Source organism: Hippopotamus amphibius, chromosome 17 (assembly GCF_030028045.1).
Source record: "Hippopotamus amphibius kiboko isolate mHipAmp2 chromosome 17, mHipAmp2.hap2, whole genome shotgun sequence".
NCBI classification, from domain to species: domain Eukaryota; kingdom Metazoa; phylum Chordata; class Mammalia; order Artiodactyla; family Hippopotamidae; genus Hippopotamus; species Hippopotamus amphibius.
Window position 1 is genome coordinate 44,285,954 of NC_080202.1, and position 19,245 is coordinate 44,305,198.

Consider the following 19,245-nt stretch of genomic DNA (forward strand, 5'->3'; position numbering starts at 1 on the left):
GTATTAGCCTGGGCTGCGGGTGGGGAGATGTAGTATCTGTGGCTTCAGTGAAGAGTCCCCTGAAACCAGAGCCCAGGGCCTCTTTGGTCTGGGAGGTGACGCACAGCCAGACCTCCAGTCTTATCTCTCAGCACCAGCACTGGTCCAGCTCTGTGCGGACTGCCCCGTGATTAACCACATCCACTGCACAGCTGCTCAGCTCTGGGTCCTGAGTGGTTACAGATGCTGCATCTTGAGTACAGAAGGCTCTCCTTGGCTCCCTCTCCCGCCCGCCACGCTCACAACATGTAGCGTGTCCTATTTCCTTTTGAAACATGTAAGTAATGACACAACTTTCAGTTTATTTTGGTTTGATTTTTATCCCCCTGAGGTCTTTGACAAAGGGTTTTTGGGTCAAAGCCTCCCTTCCTCTGCCCCAAACTGAAAATCAACATTACACCTCTCAGAGCCTGTTTGTGCGGCCCCACATCTGTGCTCCCAGCCTCGTGCTTGGTGGTTTTCTCCTTAGCATTTGGTTGGGGAATGGCCACCTCCAAGTGCCCCTCTCACACTTCCTTGAGAAGCCTCTGGACTCGGAAGACCATCAGGCAGATGCTGCTGGGCCAGGCTGTGGAACTTCTGGAAAGTTGGTCTTGTAGAGAAGCCCCCGAGGATTGGGCACATCCTGTGTGATGGCCCACACTGCCTTCTACGTCCCCGCACTAGCAAGTTCTGAAATGATGTAAATACGAAAACTGCTGTTCAGTGGTATGCTAGATACTAGAAGAGACCATACAACATACTGGAATGTAAAGCAACATAGGCTGTCATTGGGTGGCAAACCAACCACCCTAAACACAGAAACAACCCAGCAGAGTCTGCTGGCTGTAGGTCCCTGCCCCTTTACTGAGCTGAGTGAGCTCCTACCATTCTGAGTGTGCCTCTCAGGAAGCCCAGGCCAGCAGTTAAGGGCAGGGGATCTTTACGTGCTAACCTTTAAGGCCTTATGGGGAGAGAGTGCAGGGGCCAACAGAGGAAACTGAAGCAGAAGCGGGGGATGGGTATCCAACTCCCCAGTCTTAGTTCCAGCCCAGGTCTCTCCAGTTTAGGAACAAACTCTGGGCTTGGCAGCCCGCCTGTCCCAGCTGGGTGACCAGCACTGACGGCATTAGCATCTCTGAAGTCATCGCCCCCAAGGAAGGAGGTTTGGGTTTTAAGCTGAAGTTGAAAAGGGTATGTTTAACAGGCCAAGGGTGAGACACAGCAGGCTGATCATCTTTCTGGGTTAGGTGAGCAAAAAGAAGGACCCCAGCTCTGGCTGTTGGTTGAACATCTCCCCGAAGAGCTGGGGTCACGTCTCTGCTATGACAGCATGGCTGAGATCTGACCTCTGACTGTCCATCAGCAGACAGCACGTAGGTAGTATTGCTGTGCCTGCCTGGGGGAGAAGGGGGCTCCCGGCCGAATTGGGAAGGAGGCCTCACCTGCTGCTCCTACACAAGGGGGCCCTTGTTTCTCTTCCTTGAACCAGTATTTCCCCAGATTGAGTGACAGCCCAGGAGAGGATGTGAGTCTCCTGCAGGGAGCTGGAATCTCCTTGGTCATTAAAGTATGCTGTTTACCCCACCCCTGTGGGAGCCCAGCTCAGGAGTTTACTGCCCCTGCACATGTGCTGAGTCTGACCATCCCCATGGGGCACGTGTGAGCTTTCCTGCTGGGTCAGGCACATTGGTCCAGGGTTCACCTTCGTCCAGTCTGGAGCATGAATTGGTTTTGGCTGTCTCTCCTTCACCAGAGAATTCTCGCTGGTGGTTGTGGTTGTGATCTGGTAGCTGTCTCCTCTCCTCAGAGCAGTGCCCTCCAAGTGTGAGGATTTGAACAGTTGTGAGAAGTGGCTTGTTAATGCGCATCTCAGAGAGCAGAGGTCACGTGTCTCGGTCCATGGAGCCCTTCCCAGGATGCTGGTTCTCACCTAAATCCCCGGTCTCCTTGCCTGTGCCTACTGGGGACCTCAGGGCTTCCACTTGACCTTTACATCTCTTCCCACTGTGATAGCCTGGCTTTCATGTACAACTAAATCATATAGTTTAAAAAACTTTTCTTAAAATTTTCTGTCTCTTGCTTTAAATTGTGAAAGCACATTACGTTTTCTTTTTCTGGGGGAAAATAACATTCTTTTTATTTGTGGGTGGGGGTCAGGAGGCATCCCTTCTTGCGGTCTCAGTGTAAGTACTGGGCAGGAGCTGAGGAAGCATTAACGGGTTGGGCTGGCCCTGCCTCAGTGCAGCTGCGGTTCCCTGCGGTTCTGATGTAACTGGATGGAGAGCACCTATTGTCACCTGAGCCTGGATCCTAGGAAGCTGTTTACGCTGGGGCTGGAGCTGCCCATCCTGCCCCTCCCTCACCCACAGCCACCCGTTTGTCATCCCTGCCGTCACACTTCCTCTCTAGGTGTCACTTTTTTAGTCTGGCCCACACTTCCTCTCCAGGTGTCACTTTTTTAGTCCGGCCCAGGGATCTGGTTTCCTCCAAATTTGGGCAAGGAGAATCCATGTTGTTTCCCCTTCCCTTTTCCTGTGAAGGTCTGGCGTGTTCTTTCTCCACTGGCCAGGACCCAGGGCTCAGGGCTGCCCCAGCCTCCCTGCACCCTCCTGCCTGGGTGCCTTTCTTCTCTCCTCGCTCTACAGATCCTCTCCACACAAGCTCTGTCCCCACCTTCGGCAAAAACAGCAACCTGGAGCCACGGAAGGAGGGGAGACACAGTTGGGGTACACGTGGGTAGCATGGTCATGGGAGCAACTGTGATCACAGAAACCACAGGCCAAAGCCTGACTGAGGAAGGTCCCAGGAGGACCTCAAAACTCTGCTTGGCCCCCACTCCCCCACCTGCTGCAGGAACCATGCTGCAGGTGGCCAGTGGGCACTAGGCCAGATTACAGAGTACCTTTTGTCCATCATTTAAGACGATCCTCACACGATAATCCTGGGAGGGGGAGAAAGCCGTTATCACTGAGCCCATTTTCCAGAGGAAAAAGGAAAAACAGAGGTCAATTGTTTTTTCCTAAACCCACACGGAAAGTTAGGTGTCGGGACCAGGCCCCAAACTCTGTGTCCCTAAAGCCAGAGCTTCTAACCCCAGGCCCTTCTCCCACATCGGCAAAGAGGACAAAGGAGAACTCACAGGAGAAGCAGGGGCCTTTATTAGGGTCTGGCAGATGTAGTGGAGGTGGAGGTGAAATCCCAGGCCTGGGCCTAGGAAAAGGCAGAGGGTCCCGGGAGCAAAGCCCAGCCCTCCCGGCCTACACCCAGCAAGCCCTCCCCTATCCCAGGTTCCTCACTCCAGCCTCCCCCTGCCTCTGGGAACACAGAGCACCAAGAACTGCCAAGCAGGTCCCTCCAGGGCCACAGCTTGGAGTGGAGCGCAGGATCTGGCTGCTTTCTTCCCACCATGGGAGATCAGAGGAGCTCAATGTCCCCCCTTTCCACCAGGATGAAGTGGAGAAGCTCCTTTTCCGCTCCCCAGAAGAGAACAATCTCTTGTTCTCTGTGATGGGGGAGAGGGAGTGGGGCTTGGCCTCTAAGCAGGACCTAGGAAGAGGCCAGAGGTGGAGCCCCCGGAGGAGTTTCTGAGACACCACCTTCACACTCGCAGTGTCTCCACTTTCCCTTCCCGTGGACTGGGGAGCAGCTCAGCGTCTGGGCCAGAGTGACTGATGGGCAGAGGGGATCTGCTCCAAAGACATCTGTGGGTTTCAGAGTGGGGGTTTCCCCGACACCAAATTCATCTCTATGTACACAGGGCATCACCCCTGGCGGCAGGGGAGAAGCTGCCAGGGGCTAGTAAGAGTAGCCACCCTTGGGGCCAAAGGGCTGGGCGGGGCCAGCCAGCTCTGGGAGGTAGGCGGGGCTCTCGTCCAAGTGGGACAAAGGGACTGTGTCCTCCTCACTGACCGGCCGGTCAAACTCGGCCTTGATAGCTGGACGCTGGTTGTCTGGGAAGGCCAGAGAGAAGAGGGCCTCTGGTTCACACACAAACTTGTACACATAACGCTCTCCAGCCACCTGTGGGGAGAGAGGGCTGGGTAAGTGTGGGGGTGGGGGGAGCAGCCCACCTCCAGCAGAGATGCCTGGGACACATTTCTCCTCCCGCTGGTTCCTCTAAGAAGTCTGTGTTCTCTAATCTCAAATCCTCCATGCTCTAGGCTTTTTGGTTACTGTTTGTCTCACTTTTTTGGGAGAGGGAGATCTTGGGGTTGTCTACAATTTCTTGACTTCTCCTCCTGGTTCAATAATCTGCTCCTTCAAACTTGCTGAGAAATGCTCTCCTGTCTCCATAACCTTCCAACAGCCACTGGCCCCCACCCCCTTGTCCTTGGACCCTTAACCCCTGACCTTCTGCATGATGCCTTTCTCGTAGTAGTATCGGAGTGAACGGCTCAGTTTGTCGTAATTCATGGCTGGCCGGTTCTTCTGGATGCCCCAGAGCCTGGCGACCTGGGGACAGGAAACAGAGTTTGGGGACAGTGATGGCAGCTCAGAAAAAGGACTTGAGATTCTTGGTGCAAATGCTCAGCTGGCCCTGCAGCTAAGCACCAGCCCACAAACCCATCTGGCAGGAATTCAGGTTAAACAAAGCACTGGTGCTGGTGAAGGCACATGCCACCAGTTCCCATGTCTTCTCATCTCCAGGCCCCAAAACCGCTGGGAGGAGGGGTGGGCACATCTGAGAGGCCCACCTCCTCAGGCTCAATTAGTTTGAACTCCATCCCTCGGCCGGTCCAGGCGATGAAGTGGGCATTCGTTGGGTCATCCAGCAGGGCCACCAGAAACTGCCACAGCTGCAAGGCACCCCGGCGCTGGTAGGGTGGACCCTCTCTGAAGGCTCCCACCCCTTCCTGCTTGATGTCTCCTGGGAAACACGGGAAACAGGAGGTGGAGGGCTTGTGCCTTCTGGTCCCCCCAAGCAACCCTGTCTGCTCTCCCCAGGGGTCTCTCCAGGCACTTTCTCATGAAATGTGATGTGATTGCTGGGGGGACACTGTCAGAGGGCACGAACAGTCATTTCTCTGACCTTCAAATTTCTCAGGGACGACGCAGACATCATCTGGGAATGGTCTCAGAGGTTTCTCATAGCCATAGCCTTGAGGAGGAAGTTGGGGGGGGTCACTTAGATCTGGGGGTTCACGGATACGAGACCCCAGAGAGTCCAGAGGGACTCCTGGCCAGCAGCCCCTCCCCCATGGCACGACTCCCTCCTCCAAACTTGGAGGCTTGGCAGGGGAGGGAGGAGGCTGCCTTACCCAGGGTCCCATCACCTGGAGAGGGCCCGGAGAAACCCTCTGTGTGAAGGAACATTGACGCATACCCAGGGACATCTGGAGGGGGGAAGAAAGAAAAAGGGCGATGTTATAGTCGCTGGGGTGGGGTTGGGAGCAGCAGTCCCGCACACATTCGAGAACATCTTCTTGCCAGCCTGCCTTCCGGTTCTTTCCCCAGAGGCCTGCCTACCCCCACATCCCAGGGGAAGTTCACCCAGGGGTGAGTCGCCAAGCCCTCAGCTTGAGGGCTGGGCCAGAGGGCCTGGATGGCAGCAGCTGGGCCTGGGCAGAGCTGCTCCACAAGGCCCAAGATTCCAGGGAGCAGCTGTTTCCTGTGAGTTTCGGGGGAGGAGGAGGGTTAGAGATGAACCTCCGGGGAAAGGGTCCAGTGTCCCAGCCTCAGATTCCCTTGGAATGGGCTGACGTCCGGTCAGCAGGGCAGGTTCCAGCCCAGTGCGGGTGTGAGGGAGGGAGATGGGGAGGAAGGGGGGGGGGTGGGAGAGGGGGAGAGAGAGAGAAAACACCCATGCATCTATTTGTGGAAGAGGCAGTGGGCACACGGTGGGGGGGGCATGTGTTTTCAGGTCTGACAGCAGAGACCGTCCACTCTATATCATTCCATTCCACAGGATTGACACCTCCTCACCCTACCTGGAGGAGGCCTTGGTGCAAAGCCAACTCTTCCAGTGCCAGCCCCTTCCCGCCCCACCCCCTCCACTCCCACCTATGAATGAGATGGTGAAACCCGACACCTCCGGGAGGAGGCGGGAGGGTGGGCTCATTCATGCCTCCATTTTGTGAATGGAATTCCTGACTCCATTCAGAGGAAGCTGAAGGGGGAGGGGCAGGAGTTCAAGGGCATGTAAAATGATCTCCTCCGGTCCACATCCTTTGAAGGTCAGTGGCAAGAGCAGCTCCCTCCTCCTTCCTCCATCTCACTGCCAGCACCGCTCAGGCTTAGGGCCCGGGCTTGAGGAGAGCTGCTCCCTTCTGGTTCTTGCTCAGGCACACCGGGAGATCTGGGACTCACTCCACCCACCCCCCACTCCTAAAAGACGGGGCACCAGGCAAAATGAAATTCAAAAGCTCTAGCCAGCTCTGAGCCTACTCTAATCTCTGACTTTATTTTTTCTAAGGCACCTTTGCAGATAAACTAAAATTTGGAGCTGGTAACACTGTAACAGGAAACAAGGTTTTCTGGGCCTTTCCTGGGGCTTGGGGTTTTGAGCTGTGGCTGTCTGTGAACAGGGTGGCCAAGTGCATCTCACTCCTGTCAACAGTCAGGTGGAACTAGAATTTAAAGCAGTCCCTACTTCCGGTCCCCAGCTCTGGCCAGGGTGGTGGGTCATTCCAACCTGGGGGCTCTTAACAGGATGTGGAAAGCACACGTGAACCCTGCCTTCCAACTGGGAACTGTGAGACTCGCTAGTTTCAAGTTCATGTTTCTCCTCATCCAAATCCCTTTGCATTTTTAAGCTTCTGTGGGGACAGGGACCAATGATGCATCCTATTCATCTCTGTGTCCTCCAACTGCACACACTCATGCTCCTGGCACAGTACTTCCGTTTCAGTAGGTAATTAAACCCCCAAACACCTGCTAAATAGAAATAGGAAGAAATGCCTTAACTTTCCTATTAAGTCACAAGCAACCTGAGGACAAGGACCTGCACATCTCACTTATCTCTTATGTGAATATAAATTTGCTGACTGAAAAGTGACAGTTCTTGGGAATTCCCTGGTGGCGCAGTGGTTAAGAATCTGCCTGCCAATGCAGGGTACAAGGGTTCGAGCCCTGGTCCAGGAAGATCCCACATGCCACGGAGCAACTAAGCTTGTGTGCCACAACTACAGAGCCTGCGCTCTAGAGCTGCAAGCCACAACTACTGAAGCCCGTGTGCCTAGAGCCTGTGCTCCATTACAAGAGAAAAGCCCGTGCACCACAACAAAAACCCAAAACAGCCAAAAAAAAAAAAAAAAAAAGAGAGAGAAAGAGAAAAGTGACAGTTCTTTTGACTCTATGAAAAACTGATAGGTGGTGGGTTAAATACAGGAACTGGTAAATGGATGGGAAGGTAAACAAACTTGTGGGGAGACATTCTGGGATTAATGGAACTGTCCAATCGATCACAAGCCAACCCACCCAGAAATCCCACCAAAACTCCTCCATCCCCTTCCCAGGAGCATCTCTTACCTGAGTCATAGGAGAAGTCCGTCTGCTCCTGTTTGATCACCACCCCCGCCCCTGGGTACCTGTGCCCATTGACTCCACCCTGGCCCACTGCCGGCTGGCTGGGCTGGCTGGCCTGTTCATACAGGGGGTCAAGGTATTCCTGCTTGAAGCTCTGCTGGGGGTAGGGTGGGCAGGGCTCCGACAGCTGGTGTTGGTAGGGGGCTGGGAGAGGTTCCCGGCCCCCTCCCTGAGAGGGTGTGAAGGAGTGGCAGACATCCAGGGGCTGCTGGAAGATGGAGCTGGATGTGGTTGGATGGAGAAAGAAAAGAAGAGAACATTAAACGAAGCCCACCTCATGCCCGTCGCTCCCAGAGCTTGCAAAGTGGGCTCCAGTGTAGGGCGGAATGAAGGGGTGGGGGGATGTCAACATCCCTTCCTCCCCACCTCCCCCCATGCCAGGTCTCTTAAGGGCAGTGAAGAACACTTAGGGACTGAGAAGAAACTGGTGAGACCTGGTTCTTGTCTCCTTACCTATGCTCCCCGAGGTACCCATGGCCAGGGTGGGGCTGGGAGGTGCCAGAGGATCTCAGGAAATTCCGCTGTTCTGCCCGGGGAAAGGGCTGCAGGGGCGACTGTCCAAGGGCACCAGGGGCGGGGGACTTGATGGCGATTTGTCTAGGGGGGTCATAGGCACTGGAGGTGAGGGGGAGACAGGGGTGAGGGGGCAGAGAAGCTGGGCGAGCATCTTTGAACCCTTCATTCCCTGGGAAGTCAGGTCACAGGGATTATGGCAGAAGAGTAGAGGGTGCTGGGAAAGGAATGGCATGAGCCACACTCAGCCCCAAATGAACTTTTTTTCTCCTTTCTTTATCCTGGATCTGGGTGTAACACCTCTCCCCAGCTCAGAGTAACTGGGTTGGGTCGGACAGTGGCTTCGCCAGTGGAAACACTCTGCCCTGGTCTTAACACACATCCCTTGAGCCCTCTGCTGCATTTTTCATCCTGACGACTCAGGAAATCCTGAGCTGTATTACTCCATTACAGGAGCTCGGAAATCCTTTTTGTTGTCTAGCCTGCATCTCGACTGCTGCTCCTGCTCACAGGTGCCCACCTCCACCCTCCCATCCAACCCTTCCCCAGGGCGGGACTGGGGCTCACCTGGAATAAAGGCACTGCTCGCCATGGTGGTAGGAGAGGGGCAGCTTCCTGCTGCAGGACAGGGCCGGGTCTGTGCGGGGACTCTGGGGCTCCTTCTTGATCCTGGTGGTGGGGCTGTGGAAAGCTACTGCGGGGGTCGGGGGAGGCAGAGCAAGGCCAGAGAGCGTCACAGAAGAGGCAGGAAGAGCTTCTGACACCGTCTGCTCTTTAAGGGTCATCTGGGTGCTGGTATAGCCTCATCCCCTGTCCCTGGGTCTCAGTTGTCAGAGAACCACAGTCAGACATTTTTAAGAAGAGTTTGGCTATTTATATCATGTCTAGTTTTATACATCAGGGTAATGTCCAATATGAACCAAAGAAACTGTCTAAAGTTCAACATTTAATGCAACTCCCCCACCCCCCCCAACACCTCTGTAGGAGTAAGCACCTCCAACCAGAGGCCTGTGGTTTTCCTGACTGCCCTGGAAAATTCCAAGGGAGAAAACTGTTTTCTTATTTGGCGCTATAAAGACTCTTTCTTTTTCTGGTGAAGGCTGGACCTTAGCCCACTTGCATGTCAGCTGACTAACATCATACACATGCTCCTAATTATCCGTGAAGAACATTGGCCTTTCCTGTGGCCCCTGCTGCGTCCGCCAACTCCAGCCACCAGGCTGAGCAGCAAAGAATTGGTTCCAAGGCAGAAAGTGTGGAGAGAGTCAAAACCTGCAATCGACTGCTCTGTTGTCGATTATTTGTGCCCTGTTTCATTTCATTGGTGAAGACAGTTGAGAGCAAAGTATCTGACATTAAAGCAGGGTTTCTCAACAGGAGCACTAGTGACACTTGGGCCAGATAATTCCTTGTCATGGGGGCTGTTCTGAGCATTGTAGGATGTTAGCAGCATCCCTGGCCTCTACCCACTCGATGCCAAGAGCACCCCACCCTCAGTTGTGACAACCCCGAATGTCAACAGACATTGCCACATGTCTCCTGGGGGGCAAAATCGCCCCTAGTTGCGTGCAAGTAACTTCGAATGGTAGAACTGGACCCTGCTGCACTGGCGCAAGTCCCTCGTTTCAGAAATACGGAAATGGAGGATCAGAGAGATGAAGTGTCTGCTCCAAGCCAGGATGCACAAGCCCTGATTTGAATCAAGGTCTTCATCTCCCAGTTACTGCTTGGTCTTTGAGTCCAAACCCAAGAATGGGGAGCCCTGCCCTTCACCCTTTTCTAGAGGAGAGAACAAGTTGATCTTTTGTGATTCTCTATCCCTATGACTCATTTCCTGCCCTCCCCCACTCCCCTTTCCCTCTACCCAGGGCCCTCTACTCACAGTTTTCCGAATGGAAATCAGGAACAAACTGCTCATCGCTGTCTGGTACCTGAGCTGCAGAGAGAGGTCAGAGGTGAGTCTGGGGTGGGGGCCCTAGATGGCGGCCCCTGGCAGACACCATTATTGCAGCCCTGCAGATTAGCACCAGTCCCAGCCCGAAAGGGGAAACACCTTTCCTAGGACCGAAGGCAACTCCACCCTAGGTCCTAGCGCCCTCCATCTCCGGGCTCCATTAACACCCTGGAGGGAAGGCAGCAAGTTCTCAGAACCCGTCCGAGCAGATTCCAGAGTTTTGTCCTTAGGTGTTTCTCTTTTTTCCCTTAACTTTTCAGAAGTGATGACAGCCCTGCCCCTCAGAGTTTACAAAGTTCCCTCAAAGCTCACAGCAGAGTCACATCTGGGATGGGCAGGCACAATAAGGAGTGAGATTCTGTGGACTTAGAATCACATGGGCAGATTCTGAATCTGGGCTGGACCCAGGAATCTGCCTTTTGTAGAACCCCCCAGGTGAAAGTAGAAATCTAGAGCCTGGGAAAGGAGATGGAATGGAAGAAAGAGAATGGTTCAAGAGAGGTGATAAGAGGATGAAGATGGGAGAGGAGGAGGCTGGGGACACTGGCAGGTCACGGTGCCTTATCCCTTGATGTGCAACTAGGAGAGAGAGAAGGGCTTCCCAAGCCTGGAGCTCTGAGGAGCACTCCCAGGGTGCCAGCGTGGGTGGAGCTGGGCTTGGGGATTAGGCAGGAAAACTAAAATAGAACAGCAGCTCATTCATGGCCTCCAGACTGGATATCCAGGCTTTGATTTCTGGTTCTTATCCTGGCCTCACCAGCTCCTTCAGGTGGGATATGGCTGAGTACCTCTCCTGACCCCAGACTCTTTGCCCACTTTGTGACCCTCTCTCGAGAATAAATAGATCACAGCAGGAAGGGTAGATACCGAGAAGGACTCCCTGATAGACTGGGAAGAGAGTGGCTCGAAGAGGAAGCAATGGAACCTACAGAGACGGGTCTTTCATTCCCTGGAGACTGCTCTTGGATTGGAAAATGGGAAAACTCATGGATAAAACAACCGGGTTGTTGAGAATGACTGGTAAGGGTGAGGGATACAAGGAGATGGCTGGAGAACGCCGCCACTGGTCCTAGTCCATCCAAGTACACACCCCAATCTCTGTGGCTTCCCTCCTGGGCCAAGGCTCCGTCGTTTCTTCCTTGGATTTCAGCCATGACCTCTTATCAGAACTCCCTACCACCCACGCTCCCCATAACCATCAGAGGGATCTTTTTACAACAGAAATCCAATCACTTCTCTCCCTTGCTGAAAGCATGAACCCCAAACTCTTGCCCTTGGCCTCTGTGGCCCCAAAGTTTCTGGCCCTTGCTTACCTTTCTCATCTGCCTCTTCTTGCCCATTCTCCAGAGCTCTGCTCTCCTTTTGGGTCCTCAAACTTGACCAGCTTGCTCCCTCTTCCCCACAGCTTGGCCTCTTTTTTTCTGGCCTTTGCGGTGTTAGCTCACTTTGGTACCTCAGAGGCCTTCTCTGACCACCTAAACCAAAGTGGTCCCTCCTGGCTCTCGATCGCATTCCTGTTTTATTTTTTCCTTAGCGCATATGACTGCCTGAACCTACTAATCTATGTACATGTAAGTTATGCATCATTTATCATCCATCTCCTCTACCAGAAAGTTAAGCTTGCTGAGGGCAGGGGCTTTGCCTGCCTTTTTTGTCTGACTCCCCAGCACCCCTCGAACAGGCTCTTTCAGAATAGACACTCAGGGACTTCCCTGGTGACGTAGTGGTTAAGAATCCACCTGCCAATGCAGGGGACACGGGTTCGATCCCTGGCCTGGGAAGATGCCACATGCTGTGCAGCAACTAAGCCCGTGCGCCCCGACTACTGAGCCTGTGCTCTAGAGCCCATGAGCCAGAGCTATTGAGCCCACCTGCCACAACTACTGAAGCCCACATGCCTAGAGCCCGTGCTCTGCAACAAGAGAAGCCACCACAATGAGAAGCCCACGCACCACAATGAAGAGTAGCCCCTGCTGGCTGAACTAGAGAAAGCCTGCGTGCAGCAACGAAGACCCAAGCAGCCAATAAATAAATAAATAAAAAACAGGATAGACACTCAATGCATTATTTGTCGACTATATGAATAAACGTACAATGACCCCTGTCCTCAGGCTGGTGAGAGCCAGCAACATAGCCTGGGAGCAAGAACTAAAGAGATTCTAACCAACTAGCCTTTCCCTCCCACCACCAGGTAACATTAGAGGAAGGTCCCCTGGGGAAAGCACATCTCACAAGGGATGCTTTAGGCTGTAATCAATTGCTTGGCAAGTGGATTCTTCACCAACTTACTTTAAATATGTGCCAAGTGCTTTAAAATACACATTTATGGGAGGTGGGAGGGATAAATTGAGAGTATGGGATTAACAGATGCACACTACCATATATAAAATAGATAACAAGGATTTATGGTATAGCGCAGGGAACTATATTCAATATCTTGTACTAAACTGTAATGGAGGACTTCCTAGGTGGCGCAGTGAGTAAGAATCTGCCTGCCAATGCAGGGGACACAGGTTCCATCCCTGCCCCAGGAATATCCCACATGCCATGGAGCAACTAAGCCCGTGTGCCACAATTGTTGAGCCTGCGCTCTAGAGCCCGTGAGCCACAACTACTGAGCCCATGTGCTGCAACTACTGAAGCCCACATGCCTAGAGCCCGTGCTCTGCAGCAAGAGAGGCCACCACAATGAGAAGCCCGCACACCATAAGGAAGAGTAGCCCCCGCTCACTGCAACTAGAGAAAGCCCGTGTGCAGCAACTAAGACCCAACACAGCCAATAAAATAATTAATTAAAAAAAAAAACTGTAATGGAAAGGAGTAAAAAAAGAATATAGGTATACACATATATACATGTACAACCAAATCAGTTTGCTATACACCTGAAACTAACACAATATTGTAAATCAACTATACTTTAATAAAAAAATACAATAAAATAAAATACACATTTATAGGTAGGTAACTTCTTGATAGAGAGAACCCAATGGCTGAGGGGTTTAAGAATCAGGAAACACCAGTAGCTAAAGAACTTATGAAAGAAAAGTCAACATAGAACAATTCTAAAGTGATCAAATAGATCAGTAGGGCATGAAATCCCTTGGCAAAAACAAAAACAAAAAAAACCCACACAGCACATCTTTTCAGGAGCGCAACTAGGGCACAAAGGCAACTGTTTCCAAAATGGCCCTTATCAAGAATCCTGGGGCATTGGTAACAGAGTCCCAATCCCCTTCCCTGGAGTCTCATTCCATAGGCCTGGGATGGGGGCCAGGCATCTGTATTTTAACGCAAGCCCCTGGTAGCCCTGAAGATTAGGCAGGTTTGGAAAACTGGATAAAGGGAAGGATGTAAAGCCTGCTCAGCTGCCCAGGGATGCAAGACCCAAGCCCATCCCTGCAAGACCCAAGCCCATCCCTGCTGTCCCCTCTGGCCCAACTGTAGGTGAGACCCCCAAAGTGGCAGGACGGGGGTGATAGGAGCAAGATGAACAATATTTCTCTCCCTGCTACCTGGGCAAGGAGGGTCCCGAGGGTGGGGGAGGTGCAGAACACGGGGGAGGCTGACGCACTCTGGGCCCCCTCTGGGGATTCATTAATTGCCAGTTTCCATTGTGGTAATGGGATGGGGGCATCTCCTGCTGGCGTCACAGGCCAGGTCACATGATGCGAGAGAGCCCTGGGGCCATCTTGCCTTTCCTCTTGGCTCAGACCTGAAGGTTTGGCCAGAACCCCCAGTACCCCTCACAGTCCCAGAGGCCACCCCAGCACACTGATCACCCCTCAAAAGAGGTGGCGCCATCCTCATTCCAGGACCTGGAGAAATCAGCCCAGGCGAGAATGGGCTGGGCTGTGAATCCCAGTCCCTGCTCGGCCCCTCCCTAGAACACTGGCTTCTCCCAAAGGGGCAGGACGTGGCCACGGTCGCTCAGAGACTGTCAAGGATGGAAACAGGAACAGTAACACGGAGCCTCGCGTTCCTGGAGAGCAGGAGAATTTCTAATTACCATGTTTGGTCTTGAGTGTCAGCCACTTTTCTTTGTTTGTTGACCTTTGGCTGCCAAGCCAACGTGCCAGGGTCTGCTCCCAACTCCATCCTGGCACTAAGGTGGAGTTTATCTGTCTAGGAACATGGCAGATGATTAAGGAGGGGATAGGAAAGGTGCCAAGCCAGCATGATGCCCAGAAAGAGAGAATTTTAGGGAACATTGCTCCAATGGGGGGAGGTCAGTAGAGGAGAAGGGGCTTCGGGGCCTCCCATGCTGGGCTCCAGGAGAACTGGGAGGTGAAAACTGCCAAGTAGCTAAGCCCACCTCAGGTAAACCACCCATCTATACAATATATGCCCCATCACCTTCTCCCCCTCCTAGGGTCCAATCGCACGGTGAAAGGGCTTCTTAAGGAGCCCCAGGAGAAAGCGGGGGGTGGGGTGAGGGGAGCTTCTGTTCCGTGTGTCACCACTGGCCTTGTCTCTCACCCTTACCCCGCCCCTACCCTGGCAGTGTACTGAAAGGAACCAGTTCTCTATCTATGGAGGGGACATTTGTCCCCAAGAGCCTTCTGGAAGGGGAGGAGACAGAAAGATATAGAAGGAGGCATTGTAGCTAGAAAAGACCAGGGAGGGGATTAACCCCATCTCTCCCCACAGACAGGCTGAGGCACCAGCGAGCGCACACACAGATTCACATACACCCTAATGCCTTTTACTTCACGGCAGCACATGGGTGAGACACATCTTCCACGCGTACCCTTCCCACACAGGTTCTCTTTTTTGAACTTCAAAATACAATGGGGGAAGATCAACGGGCAAGGGGGCTGGGAGCAATGATGCTGATGGAAAGGGGAGCACAGACCCACCCCTTTGAGAATCTCATAAAAGCTGTGGACCATTCTCTTCCTAGAAAGATTCACATTCCTTTGTGTGTGGTGCACCCCCAGCAATTTTATAAACATATCAGGGGGCTCAAGGACCCCTGCAACCTATCCACAGAGCTCTTGGGAATCCACAGACACCGCTGTAGACCCCCGTGTCATACAAAGGACATACATGACCCAGAGTCAACGTTCCTTACCACCAAAGAGACCAAAGTCATTGTCTCTGAGGGTTCCTGAGGGCTCCAGACAAGCCCAGAAAGGAACCCTCGACCAGAAGAAGCACATCTTTGACCATAATCAGACACAGCTTGGGCTCAGCCTGTCTGAGCCTGGGTTTCCCTGCAGTAGCCTGATTCTATCTCCAGCAATTCAACAGATCCCAGGCACCCCGAAAACAGACACACCTTCTTAGTCTCACTTCACCCCCACCCTCTCCATCTAGAAAACCCCCAACCCAAAGATGTCTGAGCTACCTCTACAGAGCCCCACTCACACTCACCCCCAACGTTTCCCGGACATCAGACACTGCACCCGCAACCATCGCTGCCAGAATCCAACCTGGTATCCCCTGAATTCTTCACAGCCCCACCCACACTTCAAGGACGACTCACTGCTTCTCTCCAAATTGGGGCGTTAGAGAGAAACCAGGCTGAGGGCGGTTGGGCTCCGGTCCCCAGTCCTATGCGTCCCACCACTGGCAAGTTTCCAAAGGAGCTCGTCCCTCCCTGCCACCCCAAAGCTCCCTCTGGGCTGCAGGCGTCACTGACCTGGTGGGAAGAGGCAGGAGAGGAGGCTGGGGTGGTGCTGGGACGGTGCAGGGGGACAGGGCCCCGGCAGCTGCATCTGTCTCCGCAGAGAGAGTGAGAAGGAGCAATCGGCCTCAGCATCCCCCCCTCAGGCCTGGCCATCCATCGCCAGCTGGGAACCTGAGCTGCTCCCTCAGAAGGAAGGAGAGGGAACCAAGGAGATCCCAGCAGCCCCCCCACCTCCGTCTTGCGATCCCCACCCCCACCTCCCCAGCCACTGGATTTAAATGTACAGGGACTTCCAGGACAGCAGCATGAAACACACACACTGGCTGTCACACTGACACATGCAGATAGACACAAGTACAATTTCTAGACCCCCGCCGCCAAGGGGTGGGGCTTCCAAGGTTGAGAGAAGATGAGAACGTTTTCCTCCCCTTTCCATTCCAAACCCAGCTGCTTCCAAAATGCCAACCTCTGAGCCTACCCCTAGATCACAGACCAGGGAGCTGCCCACTTGGGGAGCCTAGGGACCCTCAGCTGACAGACAAGGAGCCTGGCGACCCAGACGGAAATCAGGCGTTGGGAAAGGAAGTCTTTGAGAGACCGTGGAAACTGACACCGCTGCTGCGTTCTTCAGCCTTGAGCGGAGGATGGGCGGATTGGGCATAGCTCTGCTTATAACTCACAGCTGGGCACACAGGGCTTGCAGAATCGGGGAAGACGAGACGTGCACAATCCCCCAGAACCCCCAGATCCCTCCAGCATCCAGGAGGCCACTCAGCCTCAATTCCACAAAAAGTCTTGAGTGCCTGGTGTATGCTAAGTAGTCTGTTAACGTACATATTTGGGGGATCCTATAGTGGTCAAGACAGATCTAGTATCATCTAGTCAGGAGTCTTTCCCTTCTACCCCAAGCTTTTCAAGACGGTTCTAGAGGAGCTGGGTTTGAGTTTTAAAAAAATCATCAGATACCCAGGTGGAGGCGTGGGGAGACCCCAAAGAAGAGAAAAGCCCTCCAGATGGGGTTCCTAGTGCTTCAGTTTCTTGGTTTTCAGTGTTACAATGAAAGGACTCTCAGATGGGGGTGTTAACCCTTCCCTCTCAGAGACTGTCTTAACATCATAAGCCTCCTACCTGCAGCTCCACTGGCAACACCTCAGGCCCCACCCAAACACACCAAGGAATCCAAGCAGAAGACCCCCAGAACACACCTCCATACTCAAAGGAGGCACAGCTACTGACCCCACCCCAGCTAGCTCGCAGCTCACCCCTTGCCCCGGCCCCCAGCAAACTGGAGGGGCAATTTGCCCGCCGAGGGAGGTACTCAGGAGGGAAGGAGGAGGGAGGATCAGCTGCCATTAGAATGACAATCAAGGCTATTTGGGGGAGAAGCCCTGGGCTGCTTTGCCAAAGTGCTGCAAAAAAGAATTATTTAAACTTTTGTTGTTCTTTTGGCTCAGACAGTAAATTGTTTGGCGCTGGGGGTTGGGAAGAAGAGAAACCAAGGAGTAAAAATTAATGTTTTGGCAATTCCAGAAGATAGGTAACAAAGGCATTGCTCCTTTTCCTCCTTCTCCTGTTCCTTAAACAACCCCCCCCCCCCCGCCCCTCCGCCACCCCTACACACACCCCAGCCTGGCGGCTGGTGCCAAACAAACTTTGCAAATGAAAATTTCAACCAGGAAAACGGGCCTGGGGCCAAGTTCCATTCAAATAAGCAAATACCCCACACAATGGTCTGATTCATCCCCAGGCCTAGTTACACAAGCCTGGCTCAGGGCAGAGAAAATAAATATCAATATAAGTATCCACACTGGGTGCTAGAAAGAGCGGACAGGCAGGGGACTTGGGGAAGGGGCCTTAGAAAGGCCCTTGAGGCCAGGGAGAGAGGAAGTGGACTAGGTTGGAATACTAGGGGTAGAGAGCATCCTCTCCCCCAATAATAGAAAAGGTCACAAAACTACTCACCTTCAGAGAGCCACGTCTCCTGGAAGTGACTTAGATCCTGGAACAGATCTGAGGGGTGAATAATGGAATTGGAGAAGGTGAAGTGGAGGTGCTGGTGAGAGAGAGGGAGCCCTAGCGAGGCCGGTGACCTCCCCCTTAGGGGTACGGGCGGAGAATGACCAGAGTCCCTTGGAGGGCGAGTTATTTTGGGGGGAGCGGGGGCTCCAAGGTCAGCGCTCAGGATGTGTGAGGTGGGGAGGGTCCCGGTTTGTCTCTCCGTCTCTTTACCTTCGGAGTCGGGGGGCGGCAGGGAGCCTGGGTCCATGAGCTTCCCCTGCGGGACCATCAGCGCTTCGCGCAAGCTCCCATTTCCGGGCGATTTCTGCGGGGAAGGGTAAGAATGCCCCCGAGTCACCCTGAGGCCTCCTGGTCTGGGGGGCGGGGCTGGGGTCCCGGGGTGACTCTGGGGCGGGCAGCCCTGGACCCCGTTGGGGCCGCGGGGTGGGTAAGAGGCGGGGTGCAGGGAGGGGGCGGGCGTGGAGGCCGGCGCGGCGCTCACGCTGCAGAAGGTGTAGGGCACTTGCTGGTCCAAGTATCCGCCTTTCATCCTCCGCTCCATCCGGCCGCTCCCTCCGGCCACACGGCCCGGGCCCCGCGCGGGGGCAGAGACCTGGGGGCGGGGGGGGAGGGGGAGCTGCGTTCGCACACCGTCTGGGGAAGGCAGCGAGGTGGGGGTGGGTAAGGGCGACGGGGAGGGGCAGTCGCGAGGCTCTGGGTCCGACGGCAAAACTTCTCCGACTCACTCAGGCGATGGGGAGGTTTCCGCCTGCCGAGCTTAGCGCCGCCACCACTCCCCTCCCGCCAAAGGAGGTCCCACCTGCTCCTAGGAGCCGGGCTCGCCGTTTCGGCTGCTTTCTGCAGCCCTGCTTGGCCCAGGCTCGGTTACATAAGACGAGTGTGTGTGTGTGTGTGTGTGTGTGTGTGTGTGTGCGCTCGCGCGCGGAGGAGAGGGAGAGGCGTGCACCATTCGCACGCCCACAACTCCTGCGCCCCCTCCAACCCTGAATCCCAGCGCCTCCCACCCCCTGCCCTGGAATCTGTGGAGGCGGCGGTGAGAGTGTGATGTGTGTTGGAGGCGAGCTGGGAATCACAGACGCTCTCCCTCCCTCTCCCTCCCGCAGCCTCACCTGAGGCCCGGGCGTCAGTGCTGGAGCCGCGGGGGGTCCCGAGCATACCCCGGGGCCTCACTGAGGGCCGCGGGGCTAGGCCGGAGCGAGGTGGCCCCGGCCCCGGGTCCCCCGCGCACCCGCTTGTTTTCCGGGCGCCGCCGACAGTTGTGAGCCCGGGGGAGCCGCTGATTGGTGCATTTCCTTCGCCTCGGCCTCGGCTCTCTCTCCCCCTCCCTGTTCCCTTTGTTTCATTGACTTTTGTGAATGAAACCCCAGGGCCGGGCACGCCCGCCAATCCCGAGACTTGCCCGGCCGAGCAGGAGGGGCGGAGTTTCCCAGCCGCGGGGGCCAATCAGAACGCAGGGGCTCGTTCCCGGCTTCATTCACTGCTTGGGCTCCCATTCATAAAAAAACAAACTCCTCGCGGCCGGAGTTCATTCATAAAGAGCTGAGAGAAATCGAGGGAAGCCAAGGACTCGACGGCTTCTTTGCGG

At 54.4% G+C, this 19,245-nt stretch overlaps 1 protein-coding gene across 11 annotated transcripts; it reads right to left on the bottom strand.

The window, feature by feature from the left end:
• Positions 1-3,163: 3,163 nt before the first annotated feature.
• Positions 3,164-18,982, bottom strand: ETV4 (ETS variant transcription factor 4). Of its 11 annotated transcripts, none has more exons than XM_057714356.1 (15): positions 18,770-18,982; positions 18,142-18,252; positions 17,871-17,964; positions 17,604-17,651; positions 15,654-15,729; positions 14,019-14,134; positions 9,941-9,994; positions 8,626-8,752; positions 7,999-8,142; positions 7,489-7,766; positions 5,280-5,354; positions 5,051-5,119; positions 4,716-4,888; positions 4,372-4,473; positions 3,164-4,041 (listed from the first exon to the last, which is right to left on the bottom strand). In XM_057714356.1, exons 2-15 carry the CDS (start codon positions 18,199-18,201, stop codon positions 3,817-3,819), a joined length of 1,641 nt encoding a protein of 546 aa, XP_057570339.1. In that variant the 5' UTR covers positions 18,202-18,252; positions 18,770-18,982; the 3' UTR covers positions 3,164-3,816. The 11 variants fall into 11 exon arrangements, with proteins under 11 accessions (XP_057570339.1, XP_057570338.1, XP_057570335.1 ...); XM_057714355.1 differs by having other exon boundaries at positions 5,295-5,354; positions 7,999-8,160; XM_057714352.1 differs by having other exon boundaries at positions 7,999-8,160.
• Between the last annotated feature and the right edge of the window lie 263 nt (positions 18,983-19,245).

Excerpts from the sequence above, each read along its gene's own strand:
- ETV4 (XM_057714352.1), bottom strand. The coding sequence starts at position 18,201 with ATGGAGCGGAGGATGAAAGGCGGATACTTGGACCAGCAAGTGCCCTAC. Across the intron at positions 9,995-14,018 it reads GACACTCAAGACCAAACATG|CTCAGGTACCAGACAGCGAT; the intron begins GTAATTAGAAAT and ends CTCTCTCTGCAG. Across the intron at positions 8,161-8,625 it reads GAGCAGTGCCTTTATTCCAG|TGCCTATGACCCCCCTAGAC; the intron begins GTGAGCCCCAGT and ends CCTCACCTCCAG.